The sequence below is a fragment of the Mirounga angustirostris genome, unplaced genomic scaffold (assembly GCF_029215605.1).
Source record: "Mirounga angustirostris isolate CCGP_5_RB_7025 unplaced genomic scaffold, mMirAng1.0.hap1 SCAF_13, whole genome shotgun sequence".
Lineage (NCBI taxonomy): Eukaryota > Metazoa > Chordata > Mammalia > Carnivora > Phocidae > Mirounga > Mirounga angustirostris.
In genome coordinates, this window is record NW_026991721.1 from 68,591,847 (window position 1) to 68,607,964 (window position 16,118).

The 16,118-nt window shown below is 37.5% G+C and overlaps 1 protein-coding gene across 1 annotated transcript in view; it reads left to right on the plus strand.

The window, feature by feature from the left end:
• NAALAD2 (N-acetylated alpha-linked acidic dipeptidase 2) overlaps nucleotides 1-12,499 on the plus strand; it is a 74,196-nt gene extending 61,697 nt beyond the window's left edge. Inside the window, exon 20 of the mRNA XM_064577121.1 lies at nucleotides 11,073-12,499. Coding sequence (XP_064433191.1) covers nucleotides 11,073-11,262 — 190 coding nt within the window. The 3' untranslated portion in view covers nucleotides 11,263-12,499. The remainder of the gene's footprint in view (nucleotides 1-11,072) is intronic.
• Nucleotides 12,500-16,118: the final 3,619 nt, after the last annotated feature.

A 16,118-nucleotide genomic window follows, 5' to 3' on the forward strand; every position in this document is an offset into this window, starting at 1 on the left:
TTTTTAAAAATAATACAAATATAATTATTTATTGATACAAGTAAAATAGCCATCAGTTAAGTATTTACATGTCAAATAAAAAGTTGAAAGTAAATCTACATATTAGATTTATAATACAGGCAAGAGAGGGTTATCTCTTGCCTTTATTAGTCTATTCATAAGCAAAACCTCTTTTTTCTCAAAATGAATGCAGACTCTTATAGAAGCTTGTAGGATAAAAAGGGGCCATGCTCCTTCAGCATTCCCTTCTATAACCCACACCCAGTCATTTGCTATTCTATTTAAAGAAAATCAATGTTTCATATACACGTGTATATATCTATATATTTATTCATCTATAGCTACATAAATGGGACCATATATTTTGCATCTTGCTTTTTTTTCATAACAATTTATCTTTTTTGTTATTTTAATCACTACACATCATTAGTTTTTGATGTAGCACTCCATGATTCATTGTTTGTGTGTAACACCCAGTGCTCCATGCAGTACGTGCCCTCTTAATACCCATCACCAGGCTAACCCATCCCCCCACTCCCCTCCCCTCTAGAACCCTCAGTTTGTTTCTCAGAGTCCATAGTCTCTCATGGTTTGTCTCCCCATTCATTTTCCCCTTCCTGCTATCTTCTTTTTTAACATATAATGTATTATTTGTTTCAGAGGTACAGGTCTGTGATTCAACAGTCTTACACAATTCACAGAGCTCATCATAGCACATACCCTCCCCAATGTCTATCACCCAGCCACCCCATCCCTCGCACCCCGCCCCCCACTCCAGTAACCCTCAGTTTGTTTCCTGATATTAAGAATTCCTCATATCAGTGAGGTCATATGATACATGTCTTTCTCTCATTGACTTATTTCACTCAGCATAATACCTTCCAGTTCCATCCACGTCATTGCAAATGGCAAGATCTCATTCCTTCTGATGGCTGCATAATATTCCATTGTATCCATATACCACATCTTTATCCATTCATCTGTTAATGGACATCTTGGCTCTTTCCATAGTTTGGCTATTGTGGACATTGCTGCTATAAACATTGAGGTGCACGTACCCCTTTGGATCCCTACATTTGTATCTTTGGGGTAAAAACCCAGTAGTGCAATTGCTGGGTCATATGGTAGCTCTATTTTTAACTTTTTGAGGAACCTCCATACTGTTTTCCAGAGTGGCTGCACCAGCTTGCATTCCCACCAACAGTGTAGGAGGGTTCCCCTTTCTCCGCATCCCCGCCAACATCTGTCGTTTCCTGACTTGCATAACAATTTATCTTAAGAGATCTTCCCATGTCAGTATATACAGTTTTAGCTCTTCTTATCTGGTGTATAGTGTTCCACTGTTTGGCATGCATGTATAATTTTTAAACTCTTTGTTGACTTTTTAATTCAATTTGCTTTTTCCCTCATTTACTTTTAGTAAAAATACTGCCTGTGTCCTTTTGAACTTTTGTTTTAATATCTATATAATCAGTATGTGGATTTCAGGGTCAAAGAGTTAAATGCATTCTAAATGTAAGTAACTGCCAAAAAGACTGCAGTATATTTTAAAAATATATTTGGAATTATTAACTGAATATTAAGGCTATATTCTAAAGCTAGGGCAGTACAAAATGGCAATGTCTGAAGATCCTGAACTCCACTCCTCCCATGGACACACTTCAAAGCTGAAACTACATATGGAACAATTTCCTCTGAAAAAGAAAGACCTGAAGAACTGAACAACTGAAAGATGAACAACTCCTTCATATCAAACAAGAAAAAGGCCATACCAAGAACTAATCATGCCATACACCCATCTCTAGGGACACAACCCACAATGAGGAGGGAATTTACAAACCCAGAATTTCTCCCTTGAGGAGTGAAGGGTTCATACCTCAAACAGGGTACAACCAGCTTTTAAGACTTGCACCTGAGTGATGAGCCTCCAAAACATCTGGCTATGGAAGCCAACAGTGCTCACATTCAAGAGACCCAAAGGGCTACAGTGAACAAACAGCTCCTAAAGGGCTTGCGTGGACTCATTTGCCACAGGGTCCAGTGCAGAAGCAGCCCTCTGAAAAGCAGACTTCATGTGAAAGATTCATTTGCTAATCTTAATGCATCACCTGGAGGAGGCTGGTGGGTGCCATCTTTGTGTTCTTCCTCTCCTGAGCTCCAGAGCACCAGTATCTCCTGGAAGGCAGCTTTTTACCTGTGTCTTTTTTTTTTTTTTTAAAGATTTTATTTATTTATTTGAGAGAGAGAATGAGATAGAGAGAGAGCATGAGAGGGGGGAGGGTTGGGAAGGTCAGAGGGAGAAGCAGACTCCCCGACGAGCAGGGAGCCTGATGCGGGACTCGATCCTGGGACTCCAGGATCATGACCTGAGCCAAAGGCAGTCGCTTAACCAACTGAGCTACCCAGGCGCCCCTACCTGTGTCTTGTACTTAGTGTTTACAGCTGCTGCCCAGGGATGCCCTTTGTGGGGCTTGCATTCCTGAGTGCCATGAGACTGTACCAAGGTACTGTACAGATAGCAGGCTGAGTTTTTTCTAAGAACAACACCTATTTGGTTGTACAGGAGCTTTGGCCTAAGGAGAAAGCTTCTGGTCTGGCATACATCTAGGATGGAAAGAGTCTTTTACACTCCCCCCCTCTGCCCTGCCCCAGTTTGATGGCATATCCCAAAAAGGAGGTTGTACCTTTGTCGGGCACCCTGATTTTTTTTTTTTTAAGATTTTATTTATTTATTTGAGAGAGAGAGCATGAGAGGGGGGAGGGTCAGAGGGAGAAGCAGGCTCCCTGCCGAGCAGGGAGCCCGATGCGGGACTCGATCCAGGGACTCCAGGATCATGACCTGAGCCGAAGGCAGTCGCTTAACCAACTGAGCCACCCAGGTGCCCCGGGCACCCTGATTTTTGCAGCTGCTGCCAGGGCACACCTGTACATTGCCTGGCTCCTCACAGGTCCCATAAGACTGGAACCAATGGAGAAAAAGGTCTTAAACAGGCAACAGACCCAAGCAGCTCAGTCTTCCAGCGAAAGAGGTCTATAAGTTTATCATCACAGCTGCAGCCTGAGGGACAGGCTTCTACTTAAACATACATAAGGATTAACTGTAAACCTTACCAGGGACATTGGAGGGCAGGCGCTATCTTTTGTGCTCTCACTCTGCCTGGCAGACTGAAACACATATCCTCTTCTTTTTGTAAAAGAGCCTATTTACTTACCCTGGAGCTTCAACCTGCTCTAGGGCAGGCCTCAGATCTGGCACTCTTCTAGAGACCTATGGAAATGCTCTCAAACCATGTAAGGTGGGGCAATACCATCTTTGTGTTCTTCCTTATTACAGCTTGCTGGTATATTCCAGTAAGCAACTTATCTAATCAACTGGAGCCCCAATTTTTACTACTGTGTCTAAGGGACACCTCCCTATCACCTGGCTCCCACAAGATGATACATATTTGCATACTGTGGAAGCCAAACCCTCAACTATCAGGAGCTAGTAAAAACAGGCTGCTGGGACAATCACAAAATTTGAGAAACAAACGAGATACAGCAAGGTTAAATGAAAAGGTTCCCTACTTCAACACTGGGAGAGGTAGCTGTTTCATCTGATGCATATAGAAACCAACACATAGCTTAAAAAAAAAAATGAATTAACAGGAATATATTCCAATGAAAGTAGGTAAAACCTCAGAAAAATAGTTTGTGAAACAGAGATAATCTACCTGATAAAGAATTAAAAATATGGCCATAAAGATGCTAACTAAACTTGGAAGAATGGATGAACACAGTGAGAAACTGAAAAAAGAGAAAAGTACCAAATAGAAGTCACAGAACTGAAGGATACAACAACTGAACTGAAAAATACACTAGGGGGGTTTACAGCAAACGAGATGAAGCAGAAGAGAGGATCGCTGAACTCAAAGACAGGGCACTGGAGTTCACGCTAACAGAACAAGGAAAAACAAAAAAGAAAACAAAAAACCAAAAAGCTTAAGGGACTTCTAGAAAACATCATTCCCAGTGTAGGGAGAGAAGGGGGCTAAAAACTTCCCTAATCTGGAGAAAGAAACATCCAGATCCAGGGAACCAAAAGAGATCCACACCAAAACACATTATCATTAAAATGTCAAGGACAAGGAATCTTAAAAGCAGCAAGAGAAGAACTACTTGTTATGTACAGAAGAACCCCCATAAGATATCTAGCAGATTTTTCAGAAGAAACTTTGCAGACCAGAAAGGACTGGCATTCTGCAACATTATCATTCAGAACTGAAGGGAAAAGAGTATTCCAGACAAAAGCTAAAGGGATTCATCACCACTAAACTGGTCTTATAAGAAATGATAAAGGGAGTTCTTTAAAAGCTGCAAAGAAAAGGTGCTAATTAGTAACAAGAAAACAGAGTGAAAATTTTACTGATAAACATTATAGTAAAGGTAATGTATTAAATAGTATGAAGGTTGAGGCAAGAGTTGCAATAAGGGATGCACAAAATTAAGAGGAAGTAAAATGTGACATTGAAAACAAAACTTGGTGATGGGGTGGATAAGAGTAAGTAGGGAGAGCTTTAGAATGCCTTCAAAGTTAAACGTAATATTCATGAAAGTCCGCTTTAAATCAATAGATTGTTATATGTAAGGCTCACGGTAACCACAAACCAAAAGCCACATAGGTATACCTCTGATATACTGCACGGTAGGTCACAGGTATCTTCAATGAAGCAAGTCAAAGGAAATTCCTGATTTCCTAGTATATATAAAAGATAGGTTTATAATATACTGTAAAGTGTGCAGAGCATCTCTAAAAAAATGGACTTACCTTAATTTATTGCTAAAAAATGCTAACCATCAGCTAGCTGCAGCTGCTAGCTTTTAGCTAGCTGCAATCTTTTTGCTGGTTGAGGGTCTTGCCTTGACGTTGATGGCTGCTGACTGATTATGTAGAGTGGCTGTGGCAATCTGTTCATGATAAAAAATTGTCAGTAAAGTGGGTTTAGAGCAAGGCCATATAAGACCTACCACCACATACCCTAATACTCATGGTGAGATATACTGAAAACTTTTCCTCTAAGATTAGGAACAAGACAAGAATGCCTACTCTTGCTACTTTTATTCACCATAGTCTTAGAAGTTCTAGCTGCAGCAGACAGGAAAAAGAAATAAAAGGCACTCAAATTGGTAAGGAAGAAATAAAACTGTCACTATTTGCAGATGACACGGTAATACATACAGAAAACCTAAACACACCAAAAAATGAGAACCAATGAATTCAATACAAACCCAATGCACAGAAATCTATTACATTTCTATATACTATTAGCAAAGTAGCAGAAAAAGAAATTAAGCAAACTCCTTTACAATCGATTCAAAAAGTATAAAATACCTGTGTGTAAATTTAACCAAAGAGGTGAAAGATCTGTACTCTGAAAAGTATTAGATATTTCTAAAACGGAACATAATAAAAACAAATGCAATCCCAATCAAAATATCAACAGCATTTTCCACAAAATCAGAATAAATACTCCTCAAATTTGTACCACAACAAAAAACATCCCAGATAGCCAAAGCAATTCTTGTGAAAGAACAGAGCTGGAGGGTATATACAATCCCAGATTTCAAGATCTACTACAAAGCTATAGTAATCAGTATGATACAGGCAGAAAAACTGACACACAGATTAATGGAATGGAATAGAGAACTCAAAAATAAATCCATGCTTATATGATTAATAATGTACAAAAAAGGAGGCAAGACTGTGCAATGGAGTCTCTTCAATAAACGGTCCTGGGAAAATAGGACAGCAACATGAAATGAACCACGTACATCAAACAAAAATCAACTCAAAATGGATTAAATGCCTAAATAAATGTGAGAGCTAGAACCATAAAACTCCAAAAACAAAAAACCCAACAACCTAGGCAGCAATCTCTAATACACTGGCCTTGGCAATGTTTTTCCATATAGGCCTCCTTGGGCAGGGGAAACAAAAGCAAAAAGGAACTATTGAGAGTATCAAACTAAAAAGCTTTTGTGCAGCAGAGGAAAAATGACAAGCAACCTACTGAATGGGAGAAGATATTTGCAAATGATCTATCCAATGAGGGGTTCATATCTGAAATACATAATTGATACAACTCAACAAAAAGCTCCCAATAATCGATTAATGGGCAGAGAACCCGAATATGTATCTTTCCAAAGAGTACACATGGCCAAGAAACATGAAAAATGTGGTCCCCATCACTAATCATTAGGGAAATGCAAATCAAAACTGAGGTATCACCTCACAACTGTCAGAACAGTTGGCATCAAAAAGACAAGTGCTGGCAACAATGTGGGACGATGTGGAAAAAAGGTACCCTCGTCCATGTTGGTGGGAATGCAAATTGGTGCAGCCACTAGAGAAAACATTATGGAGGTTCCTCAAAAAATTTAAATTGGGGCGCCTGGGTGGCTCAGTCGTTGGGCGTCTGCCTTTGGCTCAGGTCATGATCCCAGGGTCCTAGGATCGAGCCCCGCATAGGGCTCCCCGCTCCGCGGGAAGCCTGCTTCTCCCTCTCCCACTCCCCCTGCTTGTGTTCCCTCTCTCGCTGTCTGTCAAATAAATGACTAAAATCTTTAAAAAAAAAAAAATTAAAGGGGCGCCTGGGTGGCTCAGTTGGTTAAGCAACTGCCTTTGGCTCAGGTCATGATCCTGGAGTCCCTGGATCGAGTTCCGCATCAGGCTCCCTGCTTGGCAGGTAGTCTGCTTCGCGCTCTGACCCTATCCCCTCTCATGTGTTCTTTCTCTCTCTCTCAAATAAATAAAATCTTAAAAAAAAAAAATTTAAAAATTGAAATACTACATGATCCAGTAATTCCATTACTGGCTATTTACCCAAAAAACCCTGAAAACATTAAATGTATATATACTTACCTAAGTACAAATATATGTGTCCTTATTTTACCGGTGTTATTTATAACAGCCAACATAGGGATGCAAACCAAGTGTCCATTGACAGATGAAATAAAGATGTGGTATATATACAATGGAATATTAACCTAAAAAAGGATGAAATCTTGCCATCTGCAACACGGATGCACCCAACTAGAGGGTATTATGCTAAGTGAAATAAGTCAGAGAAAGACAAATACCATACTATTTCACTTCAAAACAAATGAACCAAGAAAAAAATTGGTGGTTGATAGAAGGGAAGGAAGGTGGCAGGCGTATGGGCAAAATAGGGGATTAAGTGGTACAGATTTGCAGTTATAAATAAGCCATGGGGATGAAAAGTACACCACAGCGAATATAGTCAATAATAGTATAACTTTGGTGACAGATGGTGACTACACTTACTTCGGCGAGCATTTAATGTATGTAACTGTCAAATTACTACTATACACCCGAAACTAGTAACACTGTATTACCAAATGTATTCCAATAAAATAGTTTGAAATACTACACAAGAATAACTGGATTGTAGTTGGAAAAATGGTGTCAAAAGACCTGCTTGATGCAGGTTTGCCACAAACCTTCAATTAAAAAAACAAAAACAAAAATGTAGCTTTCAAGCACAATGAAGTAAGCCTGTATTAGATACAAGAAATACAAAATTTAAGCATACTGTACCAACAAACCACAAATGGTGAGAGCAAGAAAATAAGGAACAGGAGAAGTACAAAACAGCAAGAAAACAACTGACAAAATATCAATATGTACGTATATACGGATTATTTTAAATGTAAATGGAATAAATGCTCCAATGAAAAGACAAAGTGGCTGAATGAATAAAAAAACAAGACCTATCTATATCATGCCTAGAAGAGACTCACTTCAAATGTAAAGACCCACACAGACTAAATCTGAAGGCATGGAAAAAGATATAGAATGCAAATGGAAGCCGAAGAAAGCAGGGATAGCTATGCTAGTATCAGACAAAATACTTCAAATGAAGACTGCAGTAAGAGACAAAGAAAGAAATTACACAATAATAACAGGGTCAAACAAGAGGATATAACATTTGTAAGTATTTATGTACCCATCATAAAAGCACCTAAACATATAAATTATTAAGAGACCGACAGAGAAACAGCAGTTCAATAGGAGGAATAGGCTAGCTTCCAAACAAAAAAATCACGTATTAGACCATATGAAATGAAAAGATATATACAGAAAATTCCATCCAATAGCAAAACACTCATTCTTGCAAGTGCACGTGGAATATTCTCCAGGAGAGGTCATATGTTATGCCAAAAAAAAACAAGTCTTAATGAATTTAAGAAGAATGAAACATCCAGCATCTTTTTTCTTTTGACCACAGTGGTAGGAAACTAGAAATCAATTACAAGAAAAGTGGAATATTCACAAATAGGTGGAAACTAACATTCTACTAAACAGCTAATAGGTCAATGAAATCAAAAGACAAAAAAATACCTTGAAAAAAATGAAAATGGAAATACAACATGGCAAAATTTATGAGATGCATAAAAGCAGTTCTAAGATTGATGGTCACCAGCAATGAATACCCTACATCTCAGAAAAAAGTAAAACTCTCAAGCAACCTAACATCACCCCTCAAGGAAGTAGAACGACAAATAAAGCCCAAAGTTAGTAGAAGGAAGGCAATTACAAAGAGGAAATCAAGGAAATAGAAACTAAAAAGCCAACAGAAAAGCTCAATAAGATGAGCTGATTGTTTGAAAAGATGAAATTTATAAACCATACACTGGATTCACCAAGAAGAGAACGGGCTCAAATAAATAGAGGAGACATTACAACTAATACCATGGAAATAAATAAGAGACTAGTATCAACAATCATATGCCTACAAATTGGACAACCTAGAAGATAGAGACAAACTTCTAGGAACATATAACCTTCCAGAACTGAATCATGAAGAAATGAACGTGGAAACAAAATTTGAATAGAACAGTTATTAGTGAGGAAATTGAATCAGTAATCGTAAACCTCCCAACAAACAAAAGTCCAGGACCAGATGGCTTCACCAATGAATTCTATGAAACACTGAAAAAATAATCAGTATCAATCCTTTTCAAATTCTTCCAAAAAAGAGAAGAGGGAACACTTCTAAACTCATTTTAAAAGGCCAGCATTACCTTGCTAGGAAAATCAAACAAGGATGCCAAAAGAAAATTACCAGCCAATATGATGAACATAAAAGCAAAAATCCTCTATAAAACTTAGGAAACCGAATTCAGCAATTTATTAAAAAGATCACGGTACCAAAATGGGATTTATTTCAGGGATACAAAGATGGCTCAATATCCACAAATCAATGTTATATACCACATTAACAAAATGAAGGATAAAAGTCTTTAATAGATGCAGAAAAAGCATTTGACAAAATTCAACATCCATTTTTATTAAAACTCAACAAAGTCAGTAGAAGAAATGTAACTCAACATAATAAAGGGCCAATAAGACAAACCTACAGATAATATCATATTTAATGGTAAAAGGCTGAAAGCTTTTCCTCTAAGATAGGAACAAGACCAGGATGCTTATTCTTGCTGTTTCTTTTCAACACAGTATGGGTAGTCATAGCCAGAGCAATTAGGCAAGAAAAAGGCATCCATATTGGAAGGAAGTAAAACCATTATTATTTGCAGATGACATTATATATAGATAAACCTAAGGAATCCACCAAAAAACTGTTAGAATGAACAAATTCAGTGTAAGGTGAAGACACAAAATCAATATACAGAAATCTACTAATGGCCTATCAAGAAGAAGAATAAAGAAAATAATTCCATTTACAGTTGCATCAAAAAGAATAAAATACCTAAGAATTTAACCAAGGTGAAAGACCACAGGACTATTAGATGCCAGTTCATGGATTCAAACCAGGTTTGTATAATCCTTGTATCTATCTATATTTTTACTATACTCTGCTTTTACAATTCTCCAGTAAAGGACAAGTATACTAATGAATAGCTACAAACTTTATTTGTAATAACTCATGTATAGGTCAGAATATCAGTGTTTATAAACAGTTCAGCACATATACTGGCTTTAATGAGGAAGATTCATTTAAGGCCATATTAAAATTTAAAAGCCAAGAGCAATAAATCCTAATGTACTGGGGCACCTGGGTGGCTCAGTTGGCTAAGCATCTGCCTTCCTTTCAGGCCATGATCCAGGGGTCCTGGGAGAGCCCATGTCAGGGACAGGAGCCCTCAGCAGGGAGCCTGCTTCTCCTTCTCCCTCTCCCTCTGTCCTTCCCCCTGCTTTGCTCTCTTGCTCTGTCAAATAAAAAAACCTAAAAAAATAATAAATCCTGATGTACTTTGGATAATTTAAATGATTTGCATTATACATTTCTACTTAATCATTAATACTTACATAGTTTCACATTGTCTCAGAGACAGATTTACATCCTGAAGAAACTGCAGGATTTGACTCTTGGGCTTAATTCCTGATAATAGTGTTGAATAAAATACGTCCCTTTCTGGAAGGCAGAATTCCAATTTTTGGAGAGAGAAGTAGTTTGATTTCTCCAGGTACTTATAAAATAGGGAATCAAATGCAAAACTTTTCTTCTAGATCAGAAATTAAATGTGACGGCAGGCAATTCATATATAACAGCTTTATCTTTGTGGAATGAACTTCATTATCCTCATCTATATTTTGGGAATACAACCTTATTTATTGATTTTTTAAAGAGTATTGGGAACAAGTGTTATTCTTATTGAATCTCTAAAAAAGGCAACACACTTCTCTCAGTAAATATATCCATAAAGCATACTTGTTACCACTGTTTGGGTATCTGCTGGCAATCAGACAACTGATGTACACAGCTTACAAGAACACACTTTCTTCCATTTGTATGGGTTTGGCAACAGGATTTATGAGACTAAGTCTTAGTGAATGCGTAGTCAGATTTCTTTGCTTAAAATTATACTGTTACATTAAGTATCTTAAACCAATTATAGGTCTTCATTTTGGAATTAAAAAAAGTGAATGCCAGGAGGAGACAGTATTCTTAAGATGGGGTCTAACAAAAGGGAATGAATTCGAGAAGCGTATAAAATGTAATGTTATGTATACTCTTTAGCTCAACCTGCCATCTGTTTTCTTCTGTTAGGCACATCATCTTCGCTCCAAGTAGCCACAACAAATATGCTGGAGAATCATTTCCTGGGATCTACGATGCTATGTTTGATATTGAAAATAAAGAAGACCCTCGTTCAGCCTGGAGAGAAGTAAAGAAACACATTTCTATTGCAGCCTTTACAATTCAAGCAGCAGCAGGGACTCTGACAGAAGTATTATAGTAAGGTCTCAGCCAAGTGGCTAACCATTTAAAGTGTTACTGAAAGTCTGAGGATAAAATTCTTCCTTGTATTTTGATAACTTATGATGCCAGAGTATTCTATAATCTTGCTTTTCATGTCATATTTTGATTTTAGACTTCCATCCTGTCCATCTGTAAAGAGGTGTTTTGGCTCTTTAAAAATTCTTAACTTAATCACCGAAGTGTTAAAACAAAACAAAAAACCTCCAGTCATGGGGCAGAAACACAAAGTATCTGAAAATTCCCTTAAATAAAATATGGCAAGGAACCTGGAACTCTCAGACATTGCTGGTAGAAATGTAAAACAGTACAAACACTTTGAAAAAGAATTTGTTAGTTTCTTACACAGTTAAAAATATAATTGACCCTGGAACAACATGGGTCTGAACAGCACACATCCACTTATACGTGGCTTTTTTTCTCATAAATATGCATTTTCTCTTCTTGATTTTAACATTTTCTCTAGTTTTATTGTAAGAATACAGCATATAATATACAAAAATGGGTCAAACTGTTATCAGTAAGGCTGTTAAATTTTTAGGGAGTGAAGTTATATGCAGATTTTTGACTGCATGATGGGTTGGCACCCCTAACCCTCACATTGTTCAAGGGTCAACTACAGTAACCTTTGCAAGTTATTGTTTCACAAGTTATTTTGTTTTCATCATCTTTAATCAACAGATGATCATCAGAACAGAACAAGTGATTTTGTGGCATAACAGTGTAATCAAGGATGTTACAGAATGTGCTTGAACTATTTCTTAAAAACACCTTCCCCTAGGAGTACTTTACCTATGAGATGTTTTATGTAAGCCACTTCGTAACCACAAAGCAAAAATATAGTAATGAAACATAAAAAATGGGGAGACTGCACAAATCACCATGGAAATCCACTTTACAAAAGTAGAAACAGGGAAAGGAAACACAGAAGATAAAAACTAGAAGGCAAACAACAATAAGATGGTAGTAGTAAGTAATTATGAATGGACTGAATTCACCAAAGGGTAGAGTGACTGGATGAAAAAAAAAAAAAAAAAAACTTCACTCCACTCTGTCTAAAGGAAATTCATTTTAGCTCTGAAGACATACACAGGCTCAAAGCATAGGTACAGAAGAGGATATTCCATGCAGGTGGATACCAAAAAAAGTGGGTGTAGCCATACTTATGCCAGAAAAAATACACTTCAAGCCAAAAACATTAACAAGTGATAAAGAAGTCATTATATAATGATAAAAAAACAAAGACATCAAGAAGAGAGAATGATCATAAATATATATACCTCCAACATCAGAGCACCATGATTAAAAGAATTCTAACAGATTTAAATGGAGAAATAAACAATACATTAATAGGGGACTTTAATACTATTAGAACATAAATCATGCAGACAGAAAAGCAAAAAGGAAATATTGGAACTGAACCAAAACATATTCTAAAACAAAATGACTTAAAGGTCATATATAGAACATTTCATCCAAGAGCAGTATAGTACACATTTTTCTCATGCACATATGAATGTTTTCCAGGGCAGATCCTATGACCGGGCACAAAACAAATCTCAGCAAACTTAAGATTGAAATCATTCCAACTATCTTTTCTGACCACAATGGTTTAAATTAGAAATCAGCAAGAGGAAGCTAGGATAATCTACCAGTACATGGAAACTAAATAACACACTTCTAAACAATGAGTCAAAAAATAAAAATGGGAATAAATTATATCGAAACACATCAAATATGGTATAGAGCAAAGCAGTCAAGAGGCAAGTTAACAGTATTAAATGCATCTATTAAGAAATTACAAAGATCTCAAGCAACCTAACTGTACCTCTAAGAAGTATAAAAAGAACAAGTGTAGAGGTAGGAGAAGGAAGGAAATAAAACCAAAGCAGAAAAAAAATCTCTTTCAGAAAAAAACTATCTGTAAAACTAAAAGCTGGTTCATCAAAAAGATAAAACTGACAAAACTTTATTAGCCAGACTTAGAAAAAGACCTAAAATTAGAAATGAGAAAGACCATACAACTGGTACTACAAAAATACACAGGATTGTAAGAGACTATTATGAACTCTACGCCCCAAATTAGATAACCTAGAAGAAATGGAGAAATTTCTAGAAACAACCCACCAAGACCGAATCAAATGCAAAGAGAAAATGTGATAGACCCATAATGAGCAAGAGATTGAATCAATAATTTAAAACCTCCCAGTACAAAAAATAATCTAGGACCAGATGGCTTCATTGGCAAATTCTAATAAACACTCAAATACCAATCTTTCTCAAACTCTTCCAAAAACTTGAGGTTTACTTGAGGTGTAGGGAATACTTCCAAACTGTGCTTAACAGGCCAGCATTATCCTGGCACCAAAGCAAGATAACACAACAAAAAGGAGGTGTCTGGGTGGCTCAGTCAGTTAAGCATTCAACTCTTGATTTCGGCTCAGGTCATGATCTCAGGGCTGTGAGATCGAGCCCCGCACAGACGCTGGGCATAGAGCCTGCCTAAGATTCTCTCCCTCTCCCTCACCTTTCCCCAGCCCCTGCTCACATGCACGCTTTCCCTCTCTAAAAAAACAAACAAAACACAAAAAACGAACTATAGACCAATATCCCTGATAAACACAGATATAAAAATTCTCAACAAAATATTAGCAAACTGAATTCAAGAACACATAAAAAAGATTACACACTGGGGCTAAATGGATTTTTCCCTGGGATGCAAGGATGGTTCAACATACACAAATCAATACATGTGATACATGACATTAATGTAATGACATGATCATCTATACATTTGACAGAATGCAACATCCTTTCATGATGAAAACTTTTGGCAGACTGAGTATAGAAGTAACATACCCCAACATAATAAAGGCCATGTACGACAAACCCACAGCTAACATGATACTCAATTGACAAGAACTGAGGGGCGCCTGGGTGGCTCAGTTGGTTAAGCATTTGCCTTCGGCTCAGGTCATGATCACAGGGTCCTGGGATTGAGCCCCGCATCGAGCTCTCTGCTCGGCGGGGAGGCTGCTTCTCCCTCCCCCTGCCGCTCTGCCTACTTGTGCTCTCTCTCTGTCAAATAAATAAATAAAATCTTAAAAAAAAAAAAAAAAAAAAAAAAAAGAACTGAAAGTGTTCCCTCAACATCCAAATCAGGAAGGAAGAAGTCAAACTGTCCCATTTGCAGTTACATAATTTTGTATATGCAAAATCCCAAAGACAAAACCAAAAAACTGCTGGAACTAATCAGTGATTTCAGGAAAGCTGCAGGACACGTGATCAATGTACAAAAATAAGTTACATTCCTATACCCTAATGATGAAATATCTGAAAAAGAAAATTATCCCATTCACAGCATCAGAAACAATCTATTTAGGAATAAATTTAATCAAGGAAGTGAAGGATCTGTACAATGAAAACTGTAAGACTTAGCTGAAAGAAATTAAAGACACAAACAAATGGAAAGACATCCTGTGTTCATGGATCAAAAGAGTTAGTATTAACAAGTCTCTACTACCTAAAGCCATCTACAGATTAAATGCAATCTCCATCAAAATATCAATGGCATTCTTTACAGAAACAGAAAAACAATCCTAAAATTTGTATGGAACCCCCAAATAGCCAAAGCAATCTTGAGGGAAAAGAACAATGCTGGAGGTATCCCACTTGCTGATTTCAAACTATACCACAAAGCTACAGTAATTAAAAACAGCATGGTGCCAACACTAAAACAGACATACAGGTCAACAGAACAGGGAGCCAAAAACTAAACCCGAGTATGTAAGTCAACTAATATTTGACAAGGGAGCAAAAAACACCCAATGGGGAAAGGACAATTCAACAGATGGGTTGGGAAAACTTACTATGGATAACAAACACAGAGCAATGAAATTAGACTCCTTTTACCACTCACAAAAATTAACTTAAAATGGATCAAAGACTTATAAACATAAGACCTGATACAATAAAACTAGAAGAAAACATGGGGAAGAAGCTCTTCAACAATGATCATAGTAATGTTTGAGATATGACCCCCAAAGCACAAACAAAAGCAAAAAAATCAACAAATGGAACATCAAAGTTAAAAGTTTTTCACACAGCAAAAGAAGTATCAAAATGAAAAAGCAAGCGGGCGCCTGGGTGGCTCAGTTGGTTAAGCGACTACCTTAGGCTCAGGTCATGATCCTGGAGTCCCTGGATCGAGTCCTGCATCAGGCTCCCGGGCTCCCTGCTCGGCAGGGAGTCTGCTTCTCCCTCTGACCCTCCCCCCTCTCATGTGCTCTCCCTCTCATTCTCTCTGTCAAATAAATAAATAAAATCTTTAAAAAAAAAAAGAAAAAGCAAGCTACAGAATGGGAGAAAATATTTGCTAATTATATATGATAAAATGTTAATATCCAAGACATATAAAGAACTCCTACAACTGGATACAAAAAAATGAAAGAATCCAAAAAATGGGCAGAACTAAACAGACATTTTCTAAAGATGTCCATCCACATGGTCAACAGGTACATGAAAAGATGCTCAACTTCAATAATCAGCAGGAGAATGCAAATTAAAACCACAAGGAGGGATGCCTGGGTGGCTCAGTCTGCCTTCAGCTCAGGTCACAATCCTGGGATTGGGGTCCTGGGATCGAGTCCCTCATCGGGCTCCCTACTCAGTGGGGAGCCTACTTCTCCCTCTGCCTGCAGCTCCCCCTGCTTGTGCGCATGCTCTCTGACAAATAAAATCTTTAAAAACACAAAAAAACACAAGGAGACATCACCTTCTATCTATTCAAATGGCTATCAACAAAAAGACAAGTGCAGCAAGGATGTGGAGAAAAGG